The following is a 12367-nucleotide window of genomic DNA, read 5'->3' as shown; positions in this document are numbered from 1 at the left end:
CTCGTCAGAATACGCCAGTCACTACTCTTGATGAACTGTGGTATCGTGTTGAAGCTGAATGCCAGCTGTACCTGTACACGCCATTCAAGTTCTGTTTGACTCAATGCCCAGGCGTATCAAGGCCGTTATTACGGCCAGAGGCGGTTGTTCTGGGTACTGATTTCTCAGGATCTATGCACCCAAATTGAGTGAAAATGTAATCACACGTCAGTTCTAGTATAATATATTTGTCCAATGAATACCCGTTTATCATCTGCATTTCTTCTTGGTGTAGCAATTTTAATGGCCAGTAGTGTATGTCGACACTCTGTAGAGTAGTTTGGGTTACAACAGCGGTATGTGAGCGAATGTTACCTTGTTGGAAAATGCCGGAATGCTGTTTAAGAACGACAGCGAACGGATTGAATCACCAGATTGACGTACAAATTTGCAATCAGGATGAGTGGGATAACCACGACAGTGCTCCTGCTGTCATATGAAAAGCACCCCAGACCATAACTCCTCGTGAAGGTCCAGTGCGTCTGGCGCACAGACAGGTTGGCCATCAGTGCCACCGAGGCAGAACCAGCTTTCATCATAAACACAACAGATCTCGAAACCCCTCTTCAGTCGGCTCTCTCTTGAAACCACTTGAGTCGCAAATAGCAGTGTTAGGTCAGTGGAATGCATGCCACATGGCGTCTGGCTCAGAGCTGTCCTGGAAGTAACCGTTTTGTAACAGTTCGTTGAGCCATTGCGGTGCCAAATGCTGCTCGAATTGGTGCTGCAGATGTAGTACAATGCACCAGAGCAATATGCCAAACACGATGGTCTTACGACCCGGTAATGCGAAGTTACCATCCGCAACCCAGTCTTCATGCGACCATTCGTTCTCGTGACCACCGCTGCCATCAATTAAGTACAGTGGCTACTTTACTGCCACGTCCTTCTGGAAAATTGCAGAAGGAACATCCAGCCCTATCACACGACCTCGTTCAAGCTCAGTGCGGTTTTCGTAAAGGTTTCTTTGTCGTCTTATATGCGTTCTTGGCTAACATCAACTCACCGCTTCCGGTCTCAAACGTAACTAATGCTCACGACCGTTACAGCACGTATTTAAAGCAAACCTGGTTTACAATTTTATGCGTGGTCCGAAATTTTAATATATATATCATCCTCCAATTTCGAAACACGACTACCAACTTCCATTACGTCCCACAGCACCGTCTTGGTGATGCGATCTTTTCCATCAGTGTTGGTGGTTTTCCAGACTATCCTTCCTTTTAACATGTAATGAGTACATGCACTTTTCCTTTCTGTTTTTTTTTCGAATTAGATGTTAATGTAGAACCTGAGGTCAGGCAGCGAAGTTAACCTAAAATAACTTGATCTACTGTATTGTCATGGAATGATATTTTTCAGCACATTTGAGGAATTTAATTAACAGAAAATAATTGACAGCGTTTTCTTTGCATCCACAGTCAGTTTCTATAAAATTCACCACAAGGCTATGATCGTTTTGAACAACACAAACATCAACACAGCCATCAATTGTGGTCACGTTTTTTTCACCATAATTCTCGTCAGTTACCTCCTGAATGTGTTGACTTCCTTCTATTTCAACTATAACTTCGCCAATATTAACAAGATTGCCCAAGTTACTTACTGAAAGCTCATCCACATTTGGATTTTTTTTTTAGCAGATAAGTTTCTGGAAGATTAACTGATTTTTCTTGTTCAGGCAGGTTTTCATCTTCATTTTCATCAACACTGCTTAAACACCTTTCCGAAAAATAATATGCGTACGCATTATAATCTTATCACTGATATTATTGTAATAATAGAAACCCACCTTACTTAATAATCTCTAAAACCTTATCTTCACTCATTTCTACGAGACACACATCAGTAAGACATAGGTAGAAATGTAAAATTTTATGATCACTTTTAATTTTAACGAGACACTCAGCAAACAAGTCAGAAAGAAACGCAATCAGATCCGTTGCTCCACTAATCGATTTGCAGTTATTTGCATGGTTATCAATACTTGTTTACAGTAGTGTGGATATTTAAAGTAAATAACAATTCATAATAACCAACCCTTAACAAGAAATGCACAGAGCTAGAGTTTGAATATTGGGAATGTTAAGGGCTTGTAAACCTAGGAAGGAAAAGGGACCTGTAGGCAGGGCAGACATTATTGTTATCAAGGAACTTTCTTCTGTTAAGAGAAACTAGTAATAGTTGCCTTAGTTTCCGCTAGAATTCAGGTAAGACTAATTTTCAAAGTGATGTGCATTAGCTACGTGCGTTAATGAAAAACGACCTTTTGCCAGTCTACTGTTTGTCCACGATACGTTGGTGATTGGCGCGGTGGCTGTCGGGAATGGTCGTGCCCCCGCATAATGGTGGCTGCCATGGGTGAGAATTGGTGAGGGGAAGGCAGGTCAGCTGTTTGCAGCAGTGCTGGCAGTACTTCCTATGTTTTATGCTTAAACAAAACCACAGGCAGCACTCACGGAAGTAGTGTCCACTTAAGTGGCACTTCCGTCAGATCGGAAATCACCTGATTTATTGACATTCATGCTCGAGAGTTCTATCTGTAACTTACGCAGCTTGTTATTTATATCTCGAAAACAATAAAAAGTGAATGTACGACTTACGACACTGTGAATCGAAAGTAAAAATCTGATTTATGGAATTTGTTTGCACATTGCATTTTCAACTCAGACAGCAGTATAGTCAACAAGGTGTAAACAATTGTGCCTGAAAGTACTGTCAAAATAATGTTCCCTAAAGATCGCTGTCATTTGTGTTTGTTTCAAGGTCATCATCACTTGAGGGCATGGTACTGATGATAACTTCACAAATGACCATTTCCATTATTCCACCTCGTGCCCAGTACTCTTGCTCCAGCTGCTGCACATTCCTGCAGTAACCTTGCCAGTCCGGCGCAGTAACTGAAACGAAAGCAGCATGAACAAGATTCTGCAATCTTTCCTTCGACATGTCACCAGCGACGTTGTTTTCCCTGAAATTGTGTTTTACTTTAGCCTATGCCAATTCTGTGGGATTTAGATCGCAGTTGAAGGGCGGTAAATGCTCTCTTTGTGGCCTCTGCTCGCAGCGATTTTATCCACGATGAATATCCTAACGGATAGTTTATTTTCCTTTATTGTAGGTAACAGTTAGCCTTCCTCATTGAGTCGTCGTAGTTTACTTGCCTGTCTTGCAACCACTGTCACGCCTTAATCCTGAAATCATATTTATTAGGCATTCTGTCGAGCTTCCTGCTGTGGTACGGCGCATTATCCTTGGGTGGGATTTTACGAACGACCATACCTGCAACCCCCTCCCCCCCCCCCCCCCCCCCCACCCTCCAATCTACGTCCGACGTGCGATAGTTTCATCAAATTCAAGAAGTTCGCAAGTTAGTGGAAGCGGTTTCTTGCATGAAACTTTCACACAAATTAAAACTGTGTGCCAGATCGTGTTCCAAGGTTAGAGTCTCGGCTCGGCACACAGTTTTATTTTGTAAGGAAGTTGGAAAGCAGCGCACACTCCGCTGTGGGATGAAAATTCGTTCTAGTTTCTTGCATCTTGTTGCAAGTGCTTACCGTATTTGTCTTTCATAGAAGAAAATTGTGCGTGTTCAGTACCGGCGTGAAAGTATCATTATCGAAATTGCGAATGGCACAAATACAGATGGGCCAAAACAGATGTATTATTGGAACCTCAAACAAACACAATTGGCACCACCAGTCAAGGAACTGTAAAATGAGTTTACCGATCAATTTGTTTCACCAAAAGGCAAAGTAGAACGGCTGTACAGACGTCTTTAAATTTTAACCTTTTTTTTTAATGTTATCGTGAACATAAATCCATTACATTTGTGTTAAAGTAGTAAATACTGCTTGCAAACATCGAAGAGTAGTTAAATGGCAGTCTCTTGGTGTGATACCGCGCCGCATTTTTGTTTCCTGTTATCGAATACTTGATTATACGATAGACAAGAGATGTTTGAAATTTGAACATGACATCCTCAAAGGTTTTAATCTAAGTTAAGTCAATTGAGTAGTGTTTCTTGGCAACAACAATATGTACTACTCTAATACTTTTTTATTTTGGTGTTTCTTCGCGATTTTTATTCATTACTAATAATGCAACAACAGTGAAGGCTCTTTTGGTTTTTAAAAATAACTGCTCTTCTGTAACAAGTACTTGCGTCGAGTTCCTGAAATAAACTTGACCTAGTGACTTAAAGAAGTAAAACTGAGTAACTTTTTGTTCTAATATAAAGCCCTTAGCACGTGCTAACAGAAATTATTTGCTACTGGGCGCAAGTCTTTTGTAACACTTCTCTTATTAGATAATGCGCCATACCACATCAGGAAGTTCGACAGAATGCCTAAAAAATATGATTTCAGGATTACGACGTTAACAGTGGTTGCAAGCTTGACGTTAGCAGTGCTCCGAGACAAATGATTATTTTCAAATAGTGCAGATTTTCTCCGCTTCTGGCAGACTAGCGAAATCGTCAAGTTACTGTGGCTAGACCGTATATTATTACTCCATAAGCGACGAGAGGTACATTTTTCTAAGCACGGCATTGACTACTGTAACGACCCGCCAACGTCAAGCTGTCCCTAGATACGAAGTTTTACAAAAGACTTGCGCCCAGTAGCAAATAACTTCTGTTACCACGTGTTTTATCTATTCTAAACTGCTTTATAATCGATTTTTAACTTGTAGCTATGTCCCCTCTTATGGGTCCTCGTCCTCCATCGGCTCCTTCCTCCCCCCTCCCCCCGAAAATCATCTTTTCCTCTCCTTCGTCCCCCCCCTCTCCTTCCTCCCCCCTCCCCCCCCCCCCCCCGCCCCCGAAAATCATCTTTTCCTCTCCTTCGTCCCCCCCTCTCCCTTTTCCTTTCCCGTCATCTGTCCAGGTTCCCCCATCTGCCCTCGCCTCTGGTATATCATATTTGTGCCAATTTTTTAGTGCAGTGTTCAAGTGAATGTTCAGTATTGTTCGTCTTTCCAAAGTGTTGCGAACAGAAACCATGCTGTCGCTGGGTGTAAATTTTATATCTCTTGTGAACAGAAACCAGACTGTCGCCGTGTTTTTTTTAATTGTCTATCTATTCTTTTACCTGTCTGCTTCATGTGTATTTTATTAGCATCATCAACCCTTTGTTGAATGTTTTAAGTTCCACGATTTTCCGCCATTTTACCATTTAAGTCACCGATTTTATCGCCTGCTTTTATTATTTATTACCTTCATCATTTTAAAACAAATTCTGTAGGCTGAAGAGCGGCGCACTAACAAAGCTGCTGCCAGCCCGCGCTCTTCGGTGGAATCGAAACTCAATAAAGAAAAAAAAAGTAGATATGTAGAGACAAAGTCAAGTGTATTAAACTGAAAAAAAATTACGAAATCAGTAGTTCCCGTGCTTTTTTTTTTTTTTTTTTTGAGTGTTCTGAACAATTTGCATTGCTGTCTAGATGGCCCATTTTGCTTCCCGCCTCACATTTACGTAATGGAATCGAATGAGTTGAGTATGGCAGCTGGCACAATTACACCTAAAATATTAAAATCAAGCAGTGGTCTACATCTAAATTTAATGCAATGTCACAGCCACGCATTCTGTTTTTATACACCCGGAATTCGTTATATCTTTAATATAACCACCATTTTCAACATTTCGAAACAGGATGAGCTATCGAAATGTGGATCAGTCATTTCCAACGGGATTTACTTTCTCTGACGTGTCATTTAACTCATGACCGTGAAGGAAATATACTTTGCAATTACGTAGAGTAAAATTATGTAGTTATACTTCAAAATCTGCTGCAAACAATAAAAACTGACTACTATCAAGGTCATATGATCAAAATTTAGTGTAAAACAAGTATAGTATAATAACAAGAAAGTGGTAGGGTTTTGGGAGCTCTGTAGTCCATTTTAGCCCGTTTTGACCATATCAGCTTAGAACAGGAAGTAAACAATTACAGTTCTAGTAAGCTCATGGTGCTAGCAGTTGTCTTTGCAGTTGTACTTTTCCTGTAATTTATCTGGAAGTATTTACACCCTGTGAGCCCTCAGGTATTCTCAGTGCTATTGATTAATAATATTCTTCTGGGTGTACAACTGTGTTATTGTTTGCAACATGGGGTGTGCCGATACATTTTACAGCATTGTGTTCTGCATACAGCATTGTAACATTTCAGAGTTAATTACTGCATCAGCGTGAGAATCCACCATGTCATTAAGCAGCATCTGTGAGGAAATGGTTTGTGGGTGGTGACATCACTGAAATGGAGTGGCCCGTTGAGTATCCACCCTGAACCCAGTGGGATGAGTCAGAACACCAGCTTCACTCCAGACCCAGTGTGAAACATGACTATCTTCACTGTTACAGCTTTTGAGAAACAGTGGGCTGCAATTCTTCCACAGACTTTCAGACACCTCTTTGAAAGTGTCCCTGATAGAGTTCAAGCTTTCATCAAAGCGAACTTTTATGATAGCCTGAACTCTAACTCTGTGTTCAAGTTGGATCATGGGCAGGCCAGCCAATTTCAGGGATATTACCCACTACAAACAGTTGCCTCACAGTAGCTACTTTATGACATGGTGCATTGTCATGCTGATATGAACAGTCATAATCTTGTAAATGTTCCACTGTTGTATGCAGAACACAATGCAATAAAGTGTGTTCATATTCTTCGGCATTTAGTGTTTTCTTAAGCAAAGCAAGGGGCAACTCCCTAACCCCAAAAAACACAACCGTACTGCAACACAACCTCCAACCATACCGCAACACCATCTCCTCCATACAACACTGCTGGCAATGCACATGATGGTAGCATTTGCCAAACCCACACTCTCTCTTCAGATTGCCAAAAAGGTGTACCTAGCATCTGTACACCATCCTGGGCATTGCTTAGCATTGACTACAGAAATATGTGGCCTATGAACATTGCTCAACAATTTTATCCCATTCTTTTAACTCTCTACGTACAATCATGCTATTTGGACTGCTGGTACCAGTCAGGAACTCATGAGTAATTCTGTGCACTATGTTCATGTGATTTTCTACAATCAACCTCTGCAATGCTTGATGTCCCCTGTTCGTCATTACATGAGGTTTGCCTGGTGTTAATTTAGTTCTGCTTCATTGTCACATTACTGCATTGCGGTGTAGCTTGCTCGCCAGGTTTCGAGAGGGTGCGTTTCTGGATGAGGTATCGAATATATTGCTTCCCCCTACTTATATCTCCCAAGGAGATCACGAATGTAAAATTAGAGAGATTAGAGCACGCATGGAGGCTTTTAGACAGTCGTTCTTCCCGTGAACCATACGCGACTGGAACAGGAAAGGGAGGTAATGACAGTGGCACGTAAAGTGCCCTCCGCCACACACCGTTGGGTGGCTTGCGGAGTATAAATGTAGATGTAGATGTACAAACAGTCACCTTAGATAGCTTTAGAAGAGTTGGAAAATACTCATGGATTTGTTATCAGGTAACATCCAATCACTGGTCCACATTCGAAGTTCCTCAAATCTCATCACCAACCCATTCTGCTGTTAATACTTCTCTACTGATGACTACATTTCCCGCCATCTTTTATATTAGTGGCCCAAGGCTCAACCTCTTGTGATGTCTAGTTGTCCACTGCACACCATATAGGATACTTTGGATTAAAAATGGGCATCTGTGAACAGTTGATTCACAAAGTTGGAAATTAAACTCGTAGAAATGTTGTTTACTAATGGCAATAGTTATGGTAAATAATCATAGTGGTATTCCATTTTTATGTATGTACAAAAATTTGTTAGTTGTGTGCTGTGCAATTTCAAGGGCGTTTGATGCTGAACATTGTTCCTAATAAACACTGCACTTACAAATGTTTACTAACTTGTGCACTTTTTTTGCAGCTCCATTCCCTCACAGTATATGTCATCTGCCTTGACTGTTGAACCATATACACATGAGGGAGAAGTTGTCATTGTGGTACCTCCTCTTAATCCAAATGAAGAAGATCATGAAATAGATTTTGGAAGCCCAAAGACCACAGAAAGCACAAGTAAGTTTGTTTTCCATTCCGTGTGCAATAAGCTTGCTTCAGCTTTTAACATATCTTACAAAGGCACTGTTCTGTTTATTTTAAGCAACAGCATAATACCTAATATAAACCTGCTAAATTGCATGTTGGAAGACTTCATGAGTGAACTTCCTTCATTTGCCTTTTGAAAATGCTTTGCGTCAGTAACATGTCTTTAATGTAAATACTGTAAAATTGAGCACATAGAAATCATTTGATATAGTTCCTACAAAAATATGTTTGTGCCAGAATTTGAGGAGCTTTCAGCTCAGTGGAAAATGTAATGATACCAAAATAAAAAGAAACACTCAGCTGCAGAAGTTGACTACGAACAGCGAAGTGAACTTATAATTACCCCATAATGAGGATTAAGTGTCTGACTGACCACTGTAGATACCAAGTCCAATTGAGAAGTTCACAATGCACATCTTTTAGTATCCACAAATCCTTTTGACTGATTACTTTGTGGAAAACAAGTGTAACTGGCCTCCTCATCAACCCATAATGTTCAGTGTATGGTGAGTGAATGGCTGCAACACTCTAAATTTAAACTCATTACATGTCACAAAATATTTGAATGATTGCTGTAGGTCCCTGCTGGCACATGATCAACCTAAGAACTGCTCATGTTGATTCAAGGCTTTGAAACTTAGAAGTAATAAGACTTGGGCTGAGACTGTTACGACTGCAACTCTGCCAAGGCTTAATACTATGCATGTTTCTCACCAAGATCTTTGTATCCTTACGTATAAAGTCTTGCCTAACTTGAGTTCCTTGGACTTTAGTATTCTTGGGTAGGGGAAGGAGTATCAGCAGTTGTGAACTAATGGAACTCAGGCAAAGGCTTCAGGCTGTGGGACATGCTGAGCTATTTATGTTGTGTGAATTGTAGCAAAATATATGACAATATGGACCTTAAAAGTATAATTACCACTACTCATTTTATATATAGTTAATCATTTTAGAACTTCAGAAACTAAAAGTAGCTTAGTGGGATTAATTAATACCAAATGGGATAAAGTACAGCTAGTAAAAGTGTGGAAAAAATACAAAACAAAATAAAAATTAACAGTATGTGTTTTATTACAGAGGAAAAGAGCAGGGAGGAAATTAAGAAATAGGTTTTGTTGCAAAAGAATAAAATTCAAAACAGTATTGCTATTACTAAAGGCTACAGAGTAATAGAACAGGGGGGAAATTTAGTCATAAGTTTTCTTGTTTACAAGAAAATCACAGTTATTGAATGAATCTCAGATAAAACAGTAAAACCTTTTTTTTTTTTTTTTTTTTTTTTAAAAAAAAAATATAATCAGAGTTATTATAAACAGTTCACATTCAACTATAATATATCTTACCTATATAATTTCTTGTCAAAATAAAGCTAAGATTTGTTTATCAAGTGGCCTAGGTCACAGTTTTAGTATAGTATGCCTATACCCATTCCCACTATTGAACAAAATGGAAAGAATGTCATATAATGGTATGATCTCACTTTCATATATGTATTTGATATGATACAATGTGCCAGACTACTTAACTCACAATATTACATTAAATAATACCATACAGTATTAATTTTTTTATGTTATTCCACATAAGAGCTACTAATAATCTATAATCCCCAGTTGTTGTTGTTCCATTGTGTAAAATGCTTTAATTTTCTTCATCAGTTGTGTTAGTGTACCATGCTTTTAAATTTATTTCAAGACTCTGATTCGGTACCATTTGGTAGCTTTTTAAAAATAGATGTGTCCAATTCAAGTTAACCTCTGCTATCTCCACATATATCATTTCTTGTGTTGTGGTGGAATACTAACATCCTGCAATACAAGTTATTGTGATGTTGCTTGATGTGTACCAGGCAGTTATAGACATACAGGATCAGAACCGTCATGATATTTAATTCCTTAAGAACCCTCTGTATTACACTCGTGACAGAAATCTTCTAATGCCACTGGTAGCCTTGCTTCGTCGTTGAAGCAGACTTTTTGTTGTAGCGATTTTCCCTGAGTAGAATTCCAGAAACCAGCTTGAAAACAAAGAAGGCGAAATGCAAACAGTAAGAGCATCTCATTAGCACATCCTGTCAGCTAAGGTAACAAATAAATCACAGTAGAGAGGCTGCTGGAGAATTTATCTACATAAATATCCTATCTATAGTTGTGTTGGGTATGAAACCCATGACGTTCCACTGATTTATTGTCACGGTTGAGAATATTTAAATTAATCTGCTTTGTTTCCATATTATTTATCTGTAATACATATGCCTGAAACCATGTACACATCTGTCTACTGCTGATGTTAGTATACATTGTAGCTCTTTCAGGTTGGTATAGTATCTTGAACCATTAATGTTGCACCATCTACAAACAACACTTTTTATGGGCCAACTTTGACTGCAGGTAGTTTACATGTTATAAGCAAAAACAATACCAAAATAGAGCCTTGGAGTGTAGCTTCTATGATTGGTAATAAATCTGAGTCTTGACGGTTTACACATACTAACTGCTTTCTGTTGCTTGGTATGGCTGTAGCGTGAGGATAGCTCTTTCACCTTTGCCATAGTACTGTTACTGCGTGGTTAGGATGCTGTGGGGCATCATATCAGAGGGTTTCCTTAGGCCTAGTCATGCAGTACAATTTGCTGTGTACTTTTGTTGTAATGTTCTCAACTGCCTTCACAGTAGAGAGGCCAGATTTGTAGCCATACTGTCCAGGGTAGAGTAAGTTGTTATATTGGTTCATGTGTTTATGCAGACAGTCTTCAATTATTTTAGAAATTATTGCCACATCGTGAAATGGGTTAGTAATTATCAAGTGAGATAGGCGAATGGTTGCCTCTCCCTTCTCTTACTTATTGCTCCATCAAGGAATTTCCATTATTGTTACATCTCTTATAAACGGTTTTGAAGCAGAAATTCTAGACGTTCTAGATAGACACCTTCAATTATTATTTTATATATAATAATTGTTGGAGGTATTCTGTTTTCTTTCCTCAAATGTTTAATTACAAAACTAGAAAGACCAAAATGATCTTGAGGTCAGTTTGTCTATCTTCAATCACACAACAAAGATATTGTGCAAGATAAGACAGTTCTAAACCTTTGCAAAATTTCAAATGATTATAAATTAGTTTATTCTCAGAAAAACTTGGTAAAAAGTTAGGAAGAAAAGGACTCCAGCAGGAGATCAGGCATATGATTATGAGAATTTATTACTGCGTAGAGATATGTATTTAGAAAATTAATCAGAGTGTTCAGCTTCTCATAAAATCAATATTATTCACACATAAGAAATGGAGCAATTATTTAACAACAGTCCCTATGCAAAGACAAAAAGATAACAGGGAGAAATTTCATGCAGACAAAGGAGAAAAGATGAGATTTTCAAGTAAATGAAACTAGGAGGGTGATATACTATGCTGAATTAAACAATGCTATTCAGTATGTCTTTATGAGGAAAAGTTTATATCAGGAGCTATCAGTAATGATAAAGGCAACCCTGAAGAAAATATAATACAAATATACATTTAGCAGACATCACATTTAATCAGTTAGAGTTTAATAGCTAACAACTACACTGGTGTGCAAAACATGATGATGAAAGTAACTTTTACATGATGTGTCACTGACAAGTAAAGAAGGTTAATGGAACTTGGACCATACATAGAAAGAACTGCTACATTATAGCACAGAAGGTAACTGAAAGAAATACAGAATGAGACAAAGAGAAATGACACTTTTATTCAAAGATAATAATTACACCGAAGTCACCATGCAACATATTGTGTTACAAACCCTCCCAATAATAACATGTACAGTGATGAGTGTGTGGATGGGCACAAAAGTCCAGAAACAAAGAATGTGACAAGAACTAATTAATGAATATGAAATCAAGTGTCAGGATTTTTTGATGAGGAACAAACTACTACTCTATTCATAATTTGCTTACCAACTTTCTAAAGATTTAACCATGAATTAGAACAGCTAAATAATTATAGAAATTAAAGAAACCTTGTAATATTAATTCCTTACTTGCAGAGGAAGCAAAACATATTTAGGCTGTTGTCATTTTGAGATGAATTAATAATGGCAGTGGCTCTTAAAAAGATTCAAGTTTGAATGGAGAGTCTTCTTCGTCTTGAGGTGCTCACAAACACAGAATATCCTGCCTTCCTGATGGTCAAAGCTTCACCAGGTTAGGAAACTTCTGGGACAAAAAGAAAGTGGCCAGGGTTAAGGTCCAGCAGGTGACAGCAAGCTGCTTGACCACCCAGCAAGTTGG

General features: G+C 38.7%; 1 protein-coding gene across 1 annotated transcript in view; it reads left to right on the top strand.

The window, feature by feature from the left end:
* LOC124789559 (potassium voltage-gated channel subfamily KQT member 5) overlaps positions 1 to 12367 on the top strand; it is a 506704-nt gene that overhangs the window by 383737 nt on the left and 110600 nt on the right. Inside the window, exon 10 of the mRNA XM_047256963.1 lies at positions 7917 to 8065. Coding sequence (XP_047112919.1) covers positions 7917 to 8065 — 149 coding nt within the window. The remainder of the gene's footprint in view (positions 1 to 7916; positions 8066 to 12367) is intronic.

Source organism: Schistocerca piceifrons, chromosome 3 (assembly GCF_021461385.2).
Source record: "Schistocerca piceifrons isolate TAMUIC-IGC-003096 chromosome 3, iqSchPice1.1, whole genome shotgun sequence".
NCBI classification, from domain to species: domain Eukaryota; kingdom Metazoa; phylum Arthropoda; class Insecta; order Orthoptera; family Acrididae; genus Schistocerca; species Schistocerca piceifrons.
This window is presented reverse-complemented; position numbering and strand designations above follow the sequence as displayed.